The sequence below is a fragment of the Martes martes genome (genome assembly GCF_963455335.1).
Source record: "Martes martes genome assembly, chromosome: 10".
In the NCBI taxonomy this organism is placed as follows: domain Eukaryota; kingdom Metazoa; phylum Chordata; class Mammalia; order Carnivora; family Mustelidae; genus Martes; species Martes martes.
This window is the reverse complement of record NC_137898.1, coordinates 8,341,138-8,362,964: the sequence shown is the minus strand read 5'-3', so window position 1 is coordinate 8,362,964 and position 21,827 is coordinate 8,341,138. Positions and strand designations below refer to the sequence as shown.

At 41.7% G+C, this 21,827-nt stretch overlaps 1 protein-coding gene across 2 annotated transcripts in view; it reads right to left on the bottom strand.

The window, feature by feature from the left end:
* The window catches only part of ATL3 (atlastin GTPase 3), a 51,481-nt gene that overhangs the window by 25,863 nt on the left and 3,791 nt on the right, over positions 1-21,827 (bottom strand). For both annotated transcript variants that reach the window (XM_080817236.1, XM_080817237.1), the window contains exons 2-5: positions 12,323-12,537; positions 12,039-12,182; positions 2,777-2,881; positions 2,278-2,328 (exon numbers count right to left, since the gene is read on the bottom strand). In XM_080817236.1, coding sequence (XP_080673362.1) covers positions 2,278-2,328; positions 2,777-2,881; positions 12,039-12,182; positions 12,323-12,537 — 515 coding nt within the window. The remainder of the gene's footprint in view (positions 1-2,277; positions 2,329-2,776; positions 2,882-12,038; positions 12,183-12,322; positions 12,538-21,827) is intronic.

Genomic DNA, 21,827 nt, shown 5'->3' with positions numbered 1-21,827 from the left:
AGGCTCCCAGCTCAGCAGGGAGTCTCCTTCTCCCTCTGACCAGCCCCCCTCATGCTCTCTCTCATTCTCTCTCAAATAAATAAATCTTAAAATATATATATACACACACATATATATATGTATGTATATATACACACACATACATATATACAAAAACAAAAACAAAAAAACAAACGCTTGTCCACTGTTGGCAGACATTTAATTGATGCAACTATTGTGAAAAACAGTATGGAGGGTCCTTAAAAAATTAAAAATGAGGGGCGCCTGGGTGGCTTAGTGGGTTAAAGCCTCTGCCTCCGGCTCAGGTCATGATCCCAGGGTCCTGGGATCGAGCCCCGCATCTGGCTCTCTGTTCAGCAAGGAGCCTGCTTCCCTCTCTCTGCCAGCCTCTCTGACTACTTGTGATCTCTGTCTGTCAAATAAATAAACAAAATCTTAAAAAAAAAAATACAGAAACGACTGGAGTGACAGATGTCCTATTACTAATTGATAGAGCTAAATTCAGCCTCTATGAAGAAGGGTTAGAACGAAGGAGGATCTCCACCAGGACACGTTATTGGCAACAGGGTCTTCACAGAGGTAATCACGTTAAGATGAGGTCATCAGGGTGAGCCCTAAGCCAACATGACTGGTGTCCTTATAAGAAAAAGTCACACAGACACAGGGAGAAGAATGCAATGTGAAGACAAAGAGACACACAGAGGGAAGACAGAAGCAGAGACTGAAGGCCTACAGCGAAGGCCAAAGAACGCCCAGGACGGCCCGCAGACCAGCAGGAACGAGGAAGGTCAAGCACGAACTCTTCCCCACAGGCTCAGGAGGGTGCGGCCCCGTGCACAGCTTGAGTTCTGACGATCGGACTCCAGAACTGTGGGATTTCATTACAGCAGCCCTCACACATCACCCGGGCCTACTCACGAAGACCTATGACCGACTGATGACACGATCCATAAAGAACTACGTCACCTCAAACATGAGTGTGTCTGTGGCACGGGGTCCACTGCCGCACACAAGCTCAGTGTACAAAAACGTGTGCGAAATGAAGGAGAATACAAAGAAGTGTCAGGTGAAAAGGTGTCAAACTCAGGTTTTGCTGGAAATGTTTCAGGAACAACAGTTCCCAACCCCCAGCGCAGAACCACCAGTTATAAAGTACAAGCCAAAGTTGAGGAATTATTTTCTTTGCTTTTTAAAGGACTATAAATTACAGCTAACTCAAAGTGATCCCCATAATAAATGACACCCTTGCTGCTTTGCATGCCGGTATGTTTTCTTGAATGTCAAAGGGACAAGTGCGATCAGAAAAGCATGCCAAGAATTGCATTCAACTCTGGAATACCCCGGAAGAGTATTTTACAGGAATAACATGTAAGAAGTGCTGCATGGACAACAAAACACAACGACTAATAGTAGTAGTAGTGACAGTAATAATAAATAATGGCTCACAGTTATTAAGCACATACTCTTTTCTAGGCACATAATGCTATGCATTTTATAAATACCCATTCCTAGCCTCACCTGGATTTTTGCAATAGCTTCACTGAATGCACACCTGTCCCTATATATCTGAACAGCCAGAGAGATCCTCTGCTCAAATAACATCACTCCTCTCCTCAAAACATGTCTCCTATATCCATTCCCTACACGAATAGCCCAAGCCCTTGGCAAAAGTTAAGCATCAGCAGGACCCAAATGCCTCTCTGACTGTATCACTAAGCCTCCTCCTGTCACGGGGCACCTAGGTGGCTCAGTGGTGGAGAGCCTGACTCTTGATTTTTGCCTCAGGTCATGATCTCAGGGTTGTGAAATCGAGGCCCACAATAGGCTCCAGACTCAGCAGGGAGTCTGCTTAAGATTCTCCCTCTCCTGTCCCTCCACATCGTGTGCACACACACATGCATGCACACACACACACACACACACACGCCTCCTACTGTCACACCTCCTAGTCCTAACCACTGGCCTCCTTGCTGTTCCTCGATCCTGCCAAGCACCCTCCAGTTCAGGTCTTTCTTCTTGCTGCCCCCCTGTCCTATACCACTTCCTCCACAGATATACGGCAGGACTTACTCTCTCACTTTCTTGGGTTCTGTGCTCAACTCAGTAAGGCCTTCCCTGATTATCCCACAGTAACAGGGTGCAGGATCGCTGTGAGCCAAAAACCTTCCCCCCATAGTTCAATCCATTACTAAACCTATTCAGCTTTAAAATTTCCCTTAGTCTTAAAACTTTTAAATGATACATTATGACGTTAAACTTTTTATGATGAACGTATACCTGTAGCTGCTGAAGATCATCTTCCTGAATGTTCTGGGACAAATTATAAATCTAGAAAAGAAAAATCCAGATTGATAACCACTCTAGCTTCACTCCAAAGGAATCCCAAATAAGCCTAGAGCATTGGGAAGAAGCTCTGTACAACTAAAGGTTTACACGTAAGAACATGAGGTCTGTTCAAACAATATTACCTGTCTTTTGGAAAACTACGCATATAATGTTGAAATCACCTAATTCTTCCTTTACAGCTTAAAATCAGTTTTCCTAAGTTCTTACCAAATCTCTATTTCCTGTGCAATTGAAGTAATTTCAACTTCCACTTTTCAGACTCTTCTTGGAGTATTGTTAAGCTCTTTCTTGAGCTAAATTTTTATCTATAGCCTAAAAAGAACATTTACACATCACCTAGGCATTCTGATAACAGAACAACTGAAAACGGATGTATTCTCCCTTTGCCTTATTTCCTCTGCAAACTTTTATCTTAATCAAGTGGTGATACCTGAACAGAACTAGTCATGGTGCTTAGAGCGAAGATGGTGGCACAGTCCTTCACAGTAGACTGGCTGTCAAATGCCCCCTGGGTATCCATCAGAACAACTGCAACCTAAGAGAAAGGGAAATACCAACAAGATATGTTAGAGTAAGAAGGGGAAAAACATAGAGAAGAAACTGAGAAGTACAGGTAACAATTAAATGAGGCTTTGGCACCTGTTTGTAGTTCTACAGAAAAGTAGTTATTGAAGTGCCTTGTCTTGATCAGAGAATTTTCCTGGAGATTATCTGCTCTGACCTGATGAGATGGTATGAAGCAGAGATCCACAGAGCCCCACCAATTAAAAGAGTCAAATGCTGAGACAAATTAACTCACGTACCAAGCCAGTCATGCAGGTATTTTTATTCACAAAAGTAATAACATGATTATCACTTTTCTGTAACTTATATATCAGGTCCCATTAATCACATTTTATATTTTTGAGTTTATTTTCATACCCCCAACCCCCACTGTGGTAGAACAAATATGATAAAAATCCATGCAAAACGGGAGAGGGGGTGGGGTTATGGACATTGGGGGTGGTATGTGCTACGGTGAGTGCTGTGAAGTGTGTAAACCTGGCGATTCACAGACCTGCACCCCTGGGGATAAAAATACATGTTTATAAAAAAATATAAAAATAAAAAAAAATCCATGCAAAAGAAAGCATTATGCCGATAGAAAGATAAGATTGAACCAAATAAAGTTTCTAGCCAGCCTCAAACAAAATTTTAAAATTTTAAATTAAAAAAAAAAAAAGCTTTGGGGTGCTTGGGTGGCTCAGTGGGTTAAGGCCTCTGCCTTCGGCTCAGGTCGCGATCCCGGGGTCCTGGGATCGAGCCCCACGTCGGGCTCTCTGCTCAGCTGGGAGCCTGCTTCCCCTCTCTCTCTGCCTGTCTCTCTGCCTACCTGTGATCTCTGTCAAATAAATAAATAAAATCTTAAAAAAAAAAAAAAAAAGCTTTTATACAGCAAAGGGAATGATCAACAAAACAAAAAGGCACTACGGCATAGGAGAAAGTATCTGCAAATGATGTATCTGATGAGGGGCCGATATCTAAATATATAAGGAACTTCTACAACTCAACACCAAAAAGGAAATAATCTGATTAAAAAGTAGGCAGAGAATCTGAGTAGACATTTTTCCAAAAAAGACATACAGACAGCCAACAGACACATGAAAAGATGCTCAACCTCATTAATAGTCATCAGGGAAATATAAATCAAAACCACAATGAGGTATCAGTCAGAATGGACAGTGTCAAAAAGAAATAACAAGGGGTGCCTGGCTGGCTGAGTGGGCAGAGCACGCAACTCTCGATCTCGGGATCATGAGTTCGAGCCCCATACTGGTATAGGGATTATTAATAAAAAATAAAATTAAAAAATAAGTGTTCATGACAATGTGAAGAAAACAGAACCCTCATATGCTGTTGGTGAAAATGTAAACTGGTGTAACCACTGTGGAAAACAGTATGGAATTTCCTCAAAAAATTAAAAATAAATAACAAGTGTTGGGCGCCTGGGTGGCTCAGTGGGTTAAGTCACTGCCTTCAGCTCAGGTCATGATCTCAGGGTCCTGGGATCGAGTCCCACATCGGGCTCTCTGCTCAGCAGGGAGCCTGCTTCCCTCTTTCTCTCTCTCTGCCTGCCTCTCTGCCTACTTGTGATCTCCTCTGTCAAATAAATAAATAAAATCTTAAAAAAAATTAAAAAATAAAAATAAATAACAAGTGTTGATGAGGATGTGGAGAAAAAAGAACGCTCACCCACCATCAGCAGGAATACAAACTGGTACAGCTACCTTAGAAAACAGTATGGTGGTTCCTCAAAAAAATTAAAAATAGAAATACCATATGATCCAGTGAGTTCTACTACTGGGTACTTACCCAAAGAAAACGAAAACACTAATTTGAAAAGGTACATGCACCCCTGTGTTTATTGGGACCTTATTTACAAGAGCCAAGATATGGAAGCAGCCCAAGTGTCCACCAAAACATAACTGGATAAAGATGTGGTATACATCTTAGAATATTACTCAGCCATAAAAAGAGAGAGAGAGAGAGATCTTGCCATTTGCAACAACATGGATGGACCCAGTTAGTATTAAGCTAAGTGAAATAAGTGAGACTTAGAAAGACAAATACAATTTCACTTATATGTAGAATCTAAAAAACAAAACAAAAGTACTCTTGAATACAGAGAACTAGTGGTTGCCAGAGGGAGGTGGATAGGAGGACAGATGAAATAAGTGAAGGGGACTAAAAGGTACAAACTTCCAGTAATAAAAGAAGTTAAGAAGATGGAAAGTACAGCATGCAGAATATAATCAATGATATTGTAATAACATTGTGTGGCAACAGATGAGGACTACAGTTACCACAGTGAGCAATGAATAATGTACAGAACTATCAAATCAAGAGGTTGAAAGTAATGTAACAGTTATGTTATATGTATCTCAATTATACTTCAAGAATTAAAAAGAATTTTGGGGTGCCTGGGTGGCTCAGTGGGTTAAGCCTCTGCCTTTGGCTCAGGTCATGATCAAGTCCCAAATCGGGCTCCCTGCTCAGTGGGGAGCCTGCTTCCTCCTCTCTCTCTCTGCCTACTTGTGATCTCTCTCTGTCAAATAAATAAATAAAATCTTAAAAAAAAACAAAAAAAATTTTTTAAAGAATTAAAAAAAATTTTTTTTTAATTAGAAAAATAAAACCACAATGAGATACTACTTCCCACCTATGCTATGGACATTGGGGAGGGTATGTGCTATGGTGAGTACTGTGAAGTGTGTAAACCTGGCGATTCACAGACCTGTATCCCTGGGGATAAAAATACATTATATGTTTATAAAAAAAATTTTAAAATTAAAAAAAACATATTAAGTGAAAAAAAAAAAAAAAAGACAAACAAGATCAGGTGTGGCAAGCATATGGCAAGCCTGGGAGCTTCCTGCATTTCCAGTGAGAATGCAGGGTGCTATAGTTGCTTTGGGAAGCATTTCTGCAGTTTTTCGAAGGTTAGATATAGAGTTCCCATACAACCCAGAAACTCCACTCCCACATATATTCCCAGAAGTAATGAAAACATGTTTAATCCTACAACTCATCAGGAAGGAAGGAAGGGGTGGGGAGGGAATAATCAAATTAAATAAAGGACTTGAATAGACATTTCTCCAAAGATGACATACAAATGGCCAACAGATATGTGAAAAGGTACTCAGTATCACTCATCATCAGGAAAACACAAATCAGGGGCCCCTGGGTGGCTCAGTCCGTTACGCAATTGCCTTACACTCAGTTCATGATCCCAGGATCCTGGGATCGAGCCCATCGTCGGGGTCCCTGCTCAGTGGGGAATCTGCTTCTTCCTCTCCCCTTGCTCATGCTCTCTCACTACCTCTCTCTCAAATAAAAATAAATAAAATCTTTTAAAAAAAAAGAAAATACAAATCAAAATCACAATGAGATACCATTTCATACCTATTAAAATCGGTATTATCAAAAAACAAGAGAAACAGGGGCACCTGGCTGGCTCAGTCGGTAGAGCATGCGACTCTTGATCTCAAGGGTCATGAGTTCAAGCCCCAGGCTGGGCACAGAGATTACTTTGAAAAAAAGAAAGAAATAATAAGTGTTGGTGAGAATGTGGAGAAATCAGAGCCCCTGTACACAGGGAATACAAAATCATACAACTGCTATGGAAAATAGAATGGAGATTCCTCAAAAAATTAAAAATAGAACTACTTGGGGCACCTGCGTGGTTCAGTCAGTGAAGCATCTTCCTTCGCCTCAGGTCATGATCTCACGTACTGGGATCAAGCCCCACACTGGGCTCCCTGCTCACTGGGAAGCCTGTTTCTCCCCTCGCCCACTCCCTCTGCTTGTGCTCCCTCTCTTGCTGTGTGTCTGTCAAATAAATAAATAAAATCTTTTTTAAAATAATAATAAAAATTAAAAAATAAAAACAGAACTACTTTATGATCCAGCAAATCCTCTTTGGGTATATACCCAAAAGAATTCAGACCAGTATCTCGAGATACCTCCATTCCCAGGTTCACTGCCGCATAATTCACAACAGCCCAGACATGGAAACAACCTAAATGCCCATCAACTGATGAACAGAGAAAATGTGGTATCTACCTACAATGGAATACCACCGAGTCTTACAGAGGAAGGAATCCTGCCATGTGCAACAACACGAATGAACCCGGAGGATATTAACTGAGATAAGCCAGTCACGGAAGGACAAATATTTCTTGATTCCACTTATGTGAGATATCTAAATAGTCAAACTCAGAGAAACAGAGAGTCAAATGATGGTTGGCAGGGGAGAAAGGGAAACGGGACTTGTTTAATGGGTATAAAGTTTCTGTGATGCAAGACGGATGGGTTCTTGAAATCTGCTACACAACATGGTGCCCATAGCTGACAATATTACACCGCACACTTGAAATGTTATTAAAAGGGTAGATCTCATGTTAAGTGCCCTTACCACAGTAAAAACAAGGAAAAAGAAAGGATATGTTTACACCAATACTTGTACATGAATGTTCATGGTAGCATGATTTGTAATAACCACAAAGTAAAAATAACCCAAGCAACCTTAAAATGATGAAAAGATAAAGTGTGGCACATCCACACAACACAGTATTATGCAGCCACAAAAAGAAATGAAGTACTGATGCATTCTACATCGTGGATGGGTCTTGAGGGCACTGGGCTGGAATCACCAGCACCGGGCTGGTTGGGTGGAGGGGTTAGCGAGGCCAGACACAGAGACCACAGATTATATGACTCTGTTTTTATGAAATGCCCAGAAGAGGCAAACAGATCTATAGAGAAGGAAAGTAGATCAGTAGTGGCCAGGGGCTGGGACAGGAGGGAAATGGGGAATGACTGCTAATGAGTAGTGAGTTTCTTTCTGGGGTGATGAAAATCTTCTAGAAGTAGATGGTGGTGATACTTGTTCAGCCTCATGACTATACTAAAAACTGCTGAATTATGTACTTTTAAAGCATAAATTTTATGATAGGTGACTTAGATCTCAATGAAAAAGAGCTCAAATTGGCATATACTTACTAACTAGAAAAATAAGCCTGTATCAGGGAAACAAGAAGACTAAAGACAAGCTCTTAAGGAACAGGAGTCATACATACACTCAGATAAAGTGCTGGATATTTGGGAGAAATGGTATTCTTTCATGCAGTGAAATGGTAACCTGTCATAAACACTGTCAAGAACAATTTGGCAGAAGCTAGAAAAAGGCAGAATGGGCCTGTCGGACGTAGCAATTCCACTTCCAAGTGGCTTTCTAATGTTCTGAACCAGAACACAGAGAAAGAAAAGTATACTTAACATTCTGACTAAATACACACATACATAAGGCTGAAACTAAATTTATCTGCGTACTGCACTCTAACACTTTTCTACTGTTCTAGGTTTTTTATGGGTTTTTTTGTTTTGTTTTGTTTTTGACACAGAGAGATTACAAGTAGGCAGAGCAGCAGGCAGAGATTGAGGAGGAAGTAGGCCTGTGCCCAATGTGGAGCTTGATCTCAGGACTCTGAGATCATGGCCTGAGCTGAAGGCAGACACTTAACCCATGGAGCCACCCAGGCACCCCTCTAGTTTTTTCTTTTTAAATAATGGTCATGAGCCAATAAATTGATTTCTCTACCCTTAATGGGTCATGGTCAGAGTTCAAAAAACCTGGAGTCACACTTGCACATTTACTCAAGGAGACATTTAACAGATCATTCACTGTAGCAAGGATTATAAAAATTTAAAAAAAGAAAGAGACAATCTACATGCTCACCAGTGGGTAAATGGGCAAAATAAAAGAAGATATATTCATAGAAAGACTACCACATAACAGTTAAAAAAAATAAACTGGAGCCACATATTTAAGAATGTAGATTTTCAATTAAAAAGTAAAAACAAGGGGCGCCTGGGTGGCTCGGTTGGTTAAGCCTCTGCTTTCAGCTCAGGTCATGATCCCAGGGTCCTGGGTTTGAGCCCCACATCGGGCTCCCAGCTCAGCGGGGAGCCTGCTTCTCCCTCTTCCTCTGCCTGCCGCTTCCCCGGCTTGCGCTCTCTCTCTCTCAAATAAATAAAATCTTTTAAAAAAAAAAAAAAAAAAAAGTAAAAACAAGGGAACCTGGGTGGCTCAGTAGGTTAAAGCCTCTGCTTTCGGCTCAGGTCATGATCCCAGGGTCCTGGGATCGAGTCCCGCATCGGGCTCTCTGCTTGGCGGGGGGCCTGCTTCTCCCTCTCTCTCTGCCTGCCTCTCTGCCTACTTGTGATCTCTGTCTGTCAAATAAATAAATAAAATATTATAAAAAAAAAAAGGTAAAAACAAGGGGCGCCTGGGTGGCTCAGTGGGTTAAAGCCTCTGCCTTCGGCTCAGGTCATGATCCCGGGGTCCTGGGATCGAGCCCCGCATCGGGCTCTCTGCTCAGCGGGGGGCCTGCTTCCCTCTCTCTCTGTCTCTGCCTGCCTCTCTGCCTACTTGTGACCTCTGTCTGTCAAATAAATAAATAAATAAATCTTTTAAAAAAAAAGTAAAAACAAATAATCTACTTTTTTTAAAGATTTTATTTATTTAAGAGAGGAAGAAAGAATGCACAAGCAGAGGCTTGACATCATCATCCTGAGATCACGACCTGGGCCAGAATTAAGAGTCAGATGCTTGACCAACTGAGCCACCCAGGTGCCCCCCCCAAATTATCTATTTCTTTAGCCAGATAGATTGTAAGCTAAAATCTCACCAGCTACGTTAAAAAACAAGACAACCATGCGGAACTGTTATCTGGATAACTTCTAAAGAACTGCTTATTTGTATGACATTTATCCAATATTATATTGATTTTTGAAAGCTCTCCTGATCCTGCTGAATGTCTGAACACAATATTTTTTAAAAGACTAGAAATGCAACAATGAGCTATCCCTACACCTCTACAGGAATGGCAAAAATCGAGAAGACTGACAACATCAAATGCTGACAAGGATGCGGAACAAGAGGACTTTCACATTCGTTGCTGGAAAAAATGCAAAATGATACAGGTACTTTGGAAGACAGTTTGACAGTTTCTTTTTTGTTTTGTTTTGGGTTTTTTTTTTTTAGTTTGACAGTTTCTTACAAAACTAAACATCACCTTGCCATACAATCTGACAATCATGCTCCTTGGTATCTACCCAAATTAGTTGAAACTTATGTTTCAACACAAATGCTTACACAGCAGCTTTATTCATAATTGTCAAAACTGGAAGCAAACAAGGAGTCTTTCAGTAGGTGAATGGATACACCGTGGTACGTTCAGACAATGGAATATTATTCAACGATAAAAAGAAAAGAGCTATCAAGTTATAAAAAAAAGTGAGGAACCATGAAAGCACACTGCTAAGTGGAAGAAGACAATCAGAAAAGACTACACATTGTATGATTCCAACTACATGATATTCTAGAAAAGGCAGATTTCTGGAGACAGTGTGAAGATCAGGGGTCGCCAGGAGTTGAGGCGGCGGGAACAAACAGTGGAGCACAGAGGGTTTTCGGGCAGCGTTCCTACTGTCTGAGACAGCAATGGCGGCTGCACACTATTACATACTTATCAAAACCCAGAGAACATAAACACAAAGAGGGAACCCTAATGCAAACCATGGGCTTTAGTTAATAACAGTGTATCAATATTAGTTCATTGGGGCACCTCGGTGGCTCAGTGGGTTAACCCTCTGCCTTTGGCTCAGGTTATGATCGCAGGGTCCTGGGACTGAGCCCCGCATTGGGCTCTCTGCTCAGCGGGGAGCCTGCTCCCCACCCCCGCCCCGCCAGCCTCTCTGCCTACTTGTAATCTGTCTCTCTGTCAAATAAATAAATAAAATCTTTTTTAAAGAATACTGGTTCATTAATTATAACAAATGCATCACACTAATACAAGATATAAATAGTAGGGAGAAACTGGCAGGGGGAAGGGCCATCTGGGTACTCTGCATTTTCTGATCAATTTTCCTATAAACCTAACATTGTCCTAAAAAATAAAGTCTATTAATGTTTTTAAAGGTCAGGAAACCAAAATGATGTCAAAAAACATTGAGCTTTATAAAGGAATCAATTCAACAAGATAAAAAAAAATGAGGATACTATAAATGTTAGATAACTAAAAGCAAAGCTTGCTTACTACTAAGAGTATAAAGATTTCTTAAACTATTATGAAAAATAAATAGAGCAGCTGCCCACCAATTCTATAGAAAGGGATCATATGGTCAAAAATAATTCTTTATTCCTAAAAAAAAAGAAAATTATGAAAGCATCTACCACACATTACCAGAAAAGGAGAAAGAGAGCAATGATATAAAACAACAGGACTAAAATGAAAATTGTAGGGCCTGTTGAAATGCCAGATCTAAGAGCAGCTGTATTACTGACAGCTATGAAAGCACGCTTTAGGATGGAACTATAAACAGAAGGAATGGGTTAAAATCTGTTTAAGAAACAGCAACACCCCCAAATCCTCTCTGCCACTTTGAGAAGACACATGACTTGCTCCTGACAAAAAAATGTGGGGGAGGCTATAGGACAGTCACTTACTGGACACAGAAGCAATGGGGTAAGAGGTCTACTGATGGTTGGGGGGCAGGCGGGGTGCTCACATCTGCATGTGAGATGCCCTAGTGTCCTGTATCTGTTCGGCTCCCAGAAGAGTGGCAGCCAGGTCTATGCCACCCTCGCAGGAGTAAGAAAGTAAAGAACAGAAGTAACATCTGAAACACTTGAAGTCATTAACCCTTGGGAAGTGAAAACAAGCAGAGGGAAGAACAGGGCACTCGATAGCTACCTTTTGATTCTGATAGCTATTATTCGTTAGAAACGTTATATTACTAAGGTGCCTGGGTGGCTCAGTCGGTTAGGCATCTGCCTTCGGCTCAGGTCATGATCCCAGGGTCCTGGGATGGAGCTCCATGTAGGGTTCCCGCTCAGCAGGGAGCCTGCTTCTCCCTCTGCCCCTCCCCCTGCTCATGTGTTCTTCCTGTCTCTCAAATAAATCTTTTTTAAAATTTTTAAAAAATTTTTAAAAAGAACCCTTATATTACTATTTGACCTTTTAAGATATACTTGTGTTATTTTTAAACCATGCACTTACATTATTTTCAGATGAATTATCAGAGTACATATTAAAATTCTTGTTCTGTTGTTGTTGTTTTTGTTAATTAACAAGTCTTTTCTTCCTTACCTTCTTCCCACCAGGCTTCTCCACAGTGAAAACTTCGCTCCAGATCTGAATCCCTGTTGTTTCTGGGTCAGAGCCCCCTCTCCATGAAAACCCTGTTAATGGTTCTTCTGAGTCACCCAACCAATTTGAATGGCCACCTTCCTTCTATAGGAAAAAAAAGAAATTTCCATTAAGTCTTAAATTTTGAGTAATTTTACATATCAAGGATAATCAACGAGCTTATTTTGCTCTTTTGGACATAAAAGTCTCATTTTCCAATCTGAAATGAAACAATTCAAGTTTACCTGGAAATATAAATATCGTAGCATGAAGTCCAGGAAGAAGGACTTGCCCTTTCGGAAGGCACCAGCCACCGACACCACCACCACATCAAGGTCTCGGATGTGGTCCTGCAAGAGAATGCTGGCCAAGGCTTTCTCTTCTAGCTCATAGGAATGCTGGTCTTTCTGAACCAAAACAACCTGCACTGGGCCAGGCTTTCCAGTCTCCATGGCATCACCTAGATTGTTGTAGAGAAAAAAAAAATTCGTTTCAAATCTTTTTTAAATTTGTATTTTTTTTTAAAAGATTTTATTTATTTATTTGACAGAAATCACAAGTAGGCAGAGAGGCAGGCAGAGAGAGAGAGGAGGAAGCAGGCCCCCCGCTGAGCAGAGAGCCCGATGTGGGGCTCGATCCCAGGACCCTGGGACCATCACCCGAGCCGAAGGCAGAGGCTTTAACCCACTGAGCCACCCAGGCACCCCTTAAATTTGTATTTTTGAACATGGGAAAAGCAAAAACTTTTTAATGACACAAAAGCACAAACAACAAAAGAAAAAATGACAAATTAGACTCCATTAAAATTAAGAGTTTTTATTCATTAAAAGACATCATTAATGGGACGATGGGGTAACTGGGTGATAGACATTAAGGAGGGCATGTGATGTAATGAGCACTAGGTGTTACATAAAACTGATGAATCACTGACCTCTACCTCTGAAACCAATAATACGTTATATGTTAATTAACTGAATTTAAATTTTAAAAAAGACATCATTAAGAGAAAGTAAAAATGAAAGCCACAGACTAGGAAAAAATACCTATATCCAAAAGACTCACATCCACAGTCAATATAGAAATCTTTAAGAAAAGGACAAATATTCCAATTTTAAAACAGTAATAAGCAGGACACCTGGGTAAGCTCAGCCAGTTAAGCGTCTGCCTTCGGGTCAGATTATGATCCCAGGGTCCTTGGATCAAGTCCCAGGTCAGGCTCCCTGCCTCTCCTTCTCCTTTGGCCCCTCCTCCCTGCTGGTGCCCTCTTTTCCTCTCACTCTCCCTCCCTCAAATAAATAAAATCTTTAAAGATGATCAGAGAGCCTGAGGCAGGGCTCAATCCCAGGATCCTGAGATCATGACCTGAACCGAAGGCAGATGCTGAACCCTCTGAGCCACCCAGGTACCCCAATAAATAAAATCTTAAAAAAAAAAAAAGATTCACATCAACTTTATTCAAAATAGTCCCAAACCAGAAACAATCCAAATGTCCATCAGCAGTAGAAAGGGTGCCTGCCACTGCTAAGCCTTTTAAAATACATTTTATTTAATCTTCAGAATAACCCCATGTGGTAAATAATACGGCCTCATCTTTAAAAATAAGGAAACCAGGGCTTACAAAAGTTAAACGTCTTGTCCAACGTGTTCCGGAGAAAAGCTTGAAAGGATCTTTATGTGCTGGGACTTGCAGATCACTCTTAACAACCTAGTCAATATTTTAGGGGCAATTAATTCTTTTTTTTTTTTTTTAAAGATTTTATTTATTTATTTGACAGAGAGATCACAAGTAGGCAGAGAGGCAGGCAGAGAGAGAGGAGGAAGCAGGCTCCCTGCTGAGCAGGGAGCCCGATGCAGGGCTCGATCCCAGGACCCTGGGATCATGACCTGAGCCGAAGGCAGAGGCTTAACCCACTGAGCCACCCAGGCGCCCCAAGGGGCAATTAATTCTTTACCTCAAAATTAAGCACTAACTAGTAGTTTCCCTACCAAAGTTGAAAGCAGAAAGATATCAATTCTTTGAAATTCACAGAGCCACTTAGCAGCTATGGATTTACAGAAAGTTTACAAAAAACTACCAGTGTGGCCTCAGGGATGAAGCAAAGCACTATTTCCTGAAGTATAAGTATGCAGCACTGGTATAAAAGATGTTTTTATGTAGTTAAAAGGACATTATTTTAATAATTACATATTTTCATGTGTATAAGGAAACAAAACCATGTTTTAATGCTAAGTTTAAAAGATGAATCAATTCAAAGTAAATTGAAAAACAAATATTAAGCAAAGCACAGTACAGGCAAGCAGATATGGCCAAAATCACAAATATGGTCCCCAAATTACTTTTGTCTGGGAAACGCTGAAGGCTGCATGATCACAGTAAGAAAGTCAACAAAACAGCTTGCCTGCCAGATTCTACCCATTGAGCTATGGGAATTACTACTCATTTTTTATACTTAAAATATCAGAGAGCAACAAAAAGTTCTTCCCACTTTTATATTTTTATCAAACCAGTGGAAAACAGGTTATAAATATACTTAAACTGCCACGATACCCTTGTAATAAATGTGTATTACTATCTTTCTTTCCCATTATTGCCTGGGTAAGAAGGAAACATTTCTGTGAATAATCTCTTGCAGTCCTTTTTTTTGCCACAATAGGAGGTGAATCCAGGACCTAAAGACCTTCAATCTTTCATACGAAAGAACTAACGAGGGCGCCTGGGTGGCTCAGTTGGCTAAGCGTCTGCCTTCGTCTGCCTTCGGCTCAGGTCAGGATCTCGGGGTCCTGGGATCGAGTCCCGCACGGAGCCCCCTATTCAGCGGGTAGTCTGCTTCTCACTCTCCCTCTGCTCCCCCTGCTTGTGCTCGCTCACTTTGTCTGTCAAATAAATAAAAATAAAATCTTAAAAAGGAAAAAAGAACTAACGAGAACTCACTCAGATCTTACGGATAAACCAGTGTTAAGTACTGCACAAGACTCAGAGCAGTTCTAAACCAAGTCCCTGAGGTGGCTGGTTGCTCCCCCAAGAGTCATTTTCCCCTCCTGCTATGGCAACTGATTTTTAGCTGGGCATCAAACTGCCCAAAAGAAATCTTCAACCCAACCTTGCAGCAGGGGTTATCACTGCATGACTAAGTTCAGACTGGAAATGATACAGCAAATTCTGGGGCAGGCACTTTCCCCTTTCCTACACTCTGGATGTATTTGGGGAAGGGAGTCATCATGCACCAGGCGCATGAGGGCAACGCCCCAGAAATACTGGAGCAACAAGAGAGGTAGGGCCTCAGACTTCATGTAGCAGAACTGCCCTGCTGGCCCACTTTTACATGAAATAAATAAGTAAATAAATGTCTACCTCGTTTAGATAACTGATTTGAAGGCTCTATCAGGTCCAGCCAAACCCAGGAACCAGTTTAAGAGTCCCCCAGGACCTCACAATTAAGTTCATGATACTGGCTCTTTCCATTTCACCTATTAAACCATTAAAGTCTACCGAGCAATGTGAATTACGACACAAAGCAGGCACACAACAGACGATCATGGGAAAAATGAATCCAACGTGCTGTAATATAGCGGAAGGCCACAACCCTGAGAATGCAGGTGGTTTTGCCAGAGCAACAGACACAGAAGGTTCCCTGAGCTACTGACAAGACGGAATGACCCAATGACAGGAATGTATGCAGTTGTGCACAATGAGCTGTACTTCAAGAGAAGCTGAAGACCACTGAGGACAGTTGCGGGGGAAAGGTGATAGAGCCCTTCACTCAGCTCTTCCTCTCCTTCTGCCTAGAGCACAGTGAAAAGAAGAGAAAACCCGACTACGTTTGGTTGGAGGAGCGGGGCTGATCTTGCATTTCCCTTCGAATGGTTTACTGGACACACTGGATTTAGAAAGATCTTGCTCCTTTGGTTTCCATCCACTTAAGGGAAAAATCATTGTGAACCGCACACGTCACCAATAATCCAATTTAAACAAATAAAGTTGCTCACTTTTCACCGTATCATCTTCCTCTCTCATTTTCTAAGATAAGACAGTACCTTTTTTCTAAAAGATTTATTTATTTTGAGAGAGAGCAAAAGGGAAGAGAGGGAGAAAGGAAGAGGGAATCTCTAGCAGACACGGCACTGAGCACAGAGCCTGACACAGGGCTCACTCTCACCACCCTGAGATCGTAACTGGAGCCAAATCCAAGAGTCAGATACTCAGCCGACTGAGCCAGCCAGCTGCCCCCAAGACAGTATCATTAATCTTCCAAGTAAAAACTTTATTTTTACTCACCCCTTTCCAGGCGTCATATAAATGCCCTTTACTCTTTAAAAAAAATTGCTAAAAGGGGTGCCTGGCTGGCACAGTTGGAAGAGTATGCAACTCTTGATCTTGAGGTCAGGAGTTCAAGCCCCACATGGGGGGCAGAAATTACTTAAATGAGTAAAACTATAAAAATTTTAACAACAACAACAAAAATGTCCTTTGCCGATTTATCCCCATATCTCAGGCTCCCCAATCCCTTAAGATCTCTTAATCAAAACCTCAGGACCTTCTCCCTTAGATCTTACCACCTCCTGATCTTTCTCACCTGTTAGGTACTATCCCCAAGCATTGCTTTAATGATGCGATCTCATCCATTAGGGCTGACCTCCTTCAATATAGTACATAAATACATCACGACAGCAACTACATAAGGGCTACCCAAACACTTTATGGATCAAGGGCTCAAAGCTAAATCTCCATCCTCTAAGTCAAACCCTTTCACCACTCTCCCCGCTGCCTTGGTTCCTCTTATTCCTCACCCCCCTCAGCTTCTCAGGCAAATTTACTTCCACTGGTCTTTCTACTGAAGAAACTTGCTGGTAACCTATATATCCCTTGGGTTAAATTTAAATTGTACAGGCCTGGCTAAAAAAGGTCCTGCCTTGATTCCAACATTTCAAATGTATAACTTATTCAACCACTTGTTCCCATGGCCTGAAAAGCACATCCCTCCCCCTCCCCCAACTCCAGGCAAAGACTGACCCTTCAACACCCACCTTCTCCTCCCTCTGGCCCCATCCTCTGCCTATCACTTTACATGGTATACTAAAAAAAAAAAAAAAAAAAAAAAAAAAGAAAAGGAAAAAAACACGTTCTGGAGTCTAGATACAGCAGGGCTTGAATGCTTCCTTTCTCCCCTCTAGAATGTAAGCTCCATTAGGGTCAGAATTCTTGTCTCTGCTGTTCAATGCTATATCCCCCAAGAGCCCAGAACAGTGCCCACACATAGTAGATATCCAAAAAATATTTCTGGAATAACTGAATAAACTCCACCACTTAAGTTTCAATATAACTATGGATAAATTTCTAACCACCTGCAGGTCCATTTATTTAGAAACTGAATACTCATCTCAAAGCCCAGAGTCTAATACATACTAGAAACTCAATAAAGTGGTCCCACTTTCCTATTTCTACTAAAACCCCACATATACTATATTATCCCACCCATTCCAATATTAATATTAATCATGACTTATCACTCAAGTGGGACATTCTGGGGAGTAGGGAAACTGTTATATTCAGCCCCAGTATCTAAAGGAAAGAGTAACAGTCTCCTAGTATTGTGAGCACTAAATCCAGTAATACTTGTCAAGCACCTCAATAAAAACCAGTTTCTTCCCTTCCCCCTTGCGATCTCCTTTCTTTCTGGGCCAAACTCCCTGAAGGTGTGTCTTCTGTCATGTACCTACCCATTCCCTTCTCATTACCTAGCAACCTGACCTTCCTCTCAACCTCCTTGCCGAAACTCTTCACTGGTTTATCAATGACCTGTCTTGCCAAATCCAATGGCCCTTCCTTCTCACTCCACCCTCTCTGCATAACAAAACACAACTGGCATCTGCTTCTAGAACTCCTGAAAACCTTTGGTCTCAGAGACAGTGCCCATTTCTAGCTCCCTCCCAACCTCTTCACCATTTTTTGCTACTTTTTCTCTTCAGCCTCCTCTGAGCACCACGGGTGCTCTGCTTCAGTCTCGAAGTTCTCCTTCACTCCATCAATGAGCTCTTTATTCTTGTAATTTCACTATGCCCTCCTTTGGTGATGCAATGTCATTAATTCCCAACCTGCATTCAGGTCCAACACACAACTGCCTCAGGGACAGATGCACCTGGATATTCCACCATCACCTCCTTCTCAGGAATAGTGTGTAGAAATATATGGGCATAAGAGTCAAGAGACGAGTTCCTGTTCCAGTTCTACCACTAACAGCCTATGTGACTCTGGGCACGTCTAGTCTATGGTCTCAAGAGTGAAATGAGTCTAGATTTAACTTCTAGAAACCCTCCAGGACTAACACTCTCTGTGTCTATTTATGGTATTGTCACAATGAATCCTCAGTTACTCCACTTCTTTCAAATTTCTACTTCTCAGCCTCCACATCTTCCCTGATTCTATCTTCCTATATACCATATAGCTCCAAATCCAATTATTTCCTTTTTTTTATATATATTTATTTGAGAGAGCGAGCGAGCGAGCATGAGGGGAGTGGGGGGAAGAGGGCACAGAGGGAGAAGGAGAGAGGATCTTAAGTAGACGCCACACTGAATGTAGAGCCTGACACAGGGCTCAATCCCACCATCCTGAGACCACGACCTGAGCTGAAACCAAGAGTTGGACACTTAACCGACTGCACCACCCAGGCACCCCTCATGTCTCCCTTCTATGACTTAAGCTTGTTTTGGCAAAGGTTGTTATTCTCTGGTGAGGCAGAATGTACAGGAGAAAGGCCTTCCCCAACACTCAGGGCAGTACAATGACTGAACAACCACACAATTAAATCATTTTACTTCTCCGAGTCTCAGTTTCCTCTACAAAACCAGGCTGTTAGGTGAAGCTATTTCTAGCTCTAAGATTCAATGACTCTTCAACAACTGAAAATTTCCTGAATGTCTAAATTGGCCAAACTTGCTAGGAAACCTATACATCCCTTGGGTTAAATTTAAATTGTACAGGCCTGGCTAAAGAACAGATCAAAATTTATAATGATAAAAACATTAAAGCAACTTGCTCAGTAAGGACTCACACAAAAGTTTCTGAGGTTTGTGGTTTTTGTTTTGAGGGGTTTTGAGGGGAGGGAGGAGAGGTTTCCCCTAATTACAATGAAATTACTCCCACCTCTCAGGAATCTTAAACTCTGGAGATCTTACCTACAGGAATGGTAATAGAAAAACCTTTAGGGTGCCTGAGTGGCTCAGTGGGTTAAGCCTCTGCCATCGGCTCAGGTCGTGATCTCAGGGTCCTGGGATCATGCCCCGCATCGGGCTCTCTGCTCAGCAGGGAGCCTGCTTCCCCCTCTCTCTCTGCCTGCCTCTCTACCTGTGATCTCTCCGTGTCAAATAAAGAAATAAAGTATTAAAAAAAAAAAAAAAGAAAAACCTTTAGGGGACAACCTTTTATGCCTTTTCCCTTTAGTAAAGCAATTATTTCCCAAGATCTAGATAACCACTCTGAGACAACAGTAATCCTCACTTATATGAACAGTTAATGTTTATTCAGATGAAGAGTTGATGCTGTATTATGTTCATTTATATGAATAACAGAAGAGACATTTTGTACACACAGATAGGGCCTGACTATAGCCACATCTGTCATCCATTTACACATAAGTGAACTGAAAACCAATGTTTAAAAAAAAAAAAAAAGACGAGTAGACCAAATACTGTATCATACTGCCAATTCTGATTATTGCTGTAAATAGTACACGGTAATACTGAATCAGCCATCATTTCAGTTATGTAGGAAGTGCTGAAAATTCTTGGATAATTAAAAAGCCTTTCAACAGTCCATGTGGAAGCTACAAACTTTTTTCTAATTACTTTTAAAGTACTGATTTAGCCTTTACTTCTGGCACAACACACCTTAACCCAGACTAACCACTAGGTTTAAATGTGCCTGTTCAAATAATCTCTGTAATAACCGCATTCAACAGCCTGGCTCTGCACTAAAATGAGAAGAACAGACAACCCAAGTAGAAAGAAGCTGAAAGACTAACAAGTGAAACTAATTCTCATAAGGAAAACTGTAGAGATCTGAGCAAATGACAGCATTAACCCTTCTAGAATGATCTAACTCTGAATGTTTGTCTTAAATATGTTTTATTTGAGAGAGAAAGAGAGAACGCATGAGGAGGGGCAGAGGGACAGGGAGAGAGAATCTCAAACAGACCCCCTCACTGAGCGAGGAGCCCAATAGGGCTCCATCTCATGACTCCAAGATCACAACCTGAGCCGAAACCAAGAATCAGATGCTCAACTGACTGCGCCTCCCAGGAGCCCCTGCAGCTACTTTTTAAGAAGTCTTTTAGATTGGGATGCCTGGGTAGCTCAGTGGGTTGGGCCGCTGCCTTCAGCTCAGGTCCTGATCTCAGGGTACTGGGATCGAGCCCTGCATTGGGCTCTCTGCTCGGCAGGGAGCCTGCTTCCTCCTCTCTCTCTGCCTGCCCCTCTGCCTTCTTGTGATCTCTCTCTGTCAAATAAATAAATAAAATCTTTTTTAAAAATAAATAAATAAAAATAAAAAGTCTTTTAGGGGCGCCTGGGTGGTGCAGTCTGTTGAGCATCCATCTCTTGTTTTGGCTCAGGTTACAATCTCAGGGTCCCAGGATCAAGCCCCACGTCAGGCTCCACACTAGATGTGGAGTCTGCTTGAGATTCTCTCTCCCTCTGCCCCTCCCACTTATGCCACCTCCTTCACTCAAATAAATGAATAAAATCTTAAAAAAAAAAAAAAAAAAAGTCATGGGGCACCTGGGTGGCTCAGTGGGTTAAAGCCTCTGCCTTCGGCTCAGGTCATGGTCTCAGGGTCCTGGGATCGAGCCCCGCATCGAGCTCTCTGCTCAGCGGGGAGCCTGCTTCCTCCTCTCTCTCTGCCTGCCTCTCTGCCAACTTGTGATCTCTCTCTCTGTGTCAAATAAATAAATAAAATCTTTAAAAAAAAAAGTCATTTTAAAAATGCAAAAGTAGCTGCAGAGGCTAAATAAAAGTCACTGAGACTACTGAATCATCATCAGCCTTTCCAGTCCTATGGAAAACATACATTCTGGGGACGCCTGGGTGGCTCAGTGGGTTGAGCCTCTGCCTTTGGCTCGGGGCATGATCCGAGTCCTGGGATCGAGCCCCGCATCGGGCTCTCTGCTCAGCAGGGAGCCTGCTTCCCTCTCTCTCTCTGCCTGCCTCTCTGCCTACTTGTGATCTCTGTCAAATAAATAAATTAAATCTTAAAATATATATATGTGTGTATATATATATATACATTCTAAGAAATAAGTTCTATTAAAAAACATTATAGGGAAAAAAAGTTTAAATTCCCCTCAAATATTTGAGAAGACCATCTGAACAGTGATAAACTCAATGAAACTAGTTAACTGGAAGCAGGTACAACTGCTCTTTCAGAAAATTCATACAGAATTGAGTTCATCAATTCAACAATGCAGACCAGGGTTTCTCAGCCTCAGCACTACTGGTATCTTGGGCTGGGTAACTCTTCGTTGTGGGGAGCTAGTCTGTTCATTGTAGGATATTTGGCAGCAACTCTGGCCTCTACCCACTAGATACCGGTAGTGCTACCCCTGGTTCTAAGACCCAAAAATGTTTGCAGATATTGCTAGATGTCCCATCGCAGCAAAATCCCCCCAGCTGAAGAACCACTACGGCAAAGCCGGCCCCAGTGCTCATCTTTACTATTCAGAGTTCCAAAGAGCGTATTAACTACAGTTTCAGAAA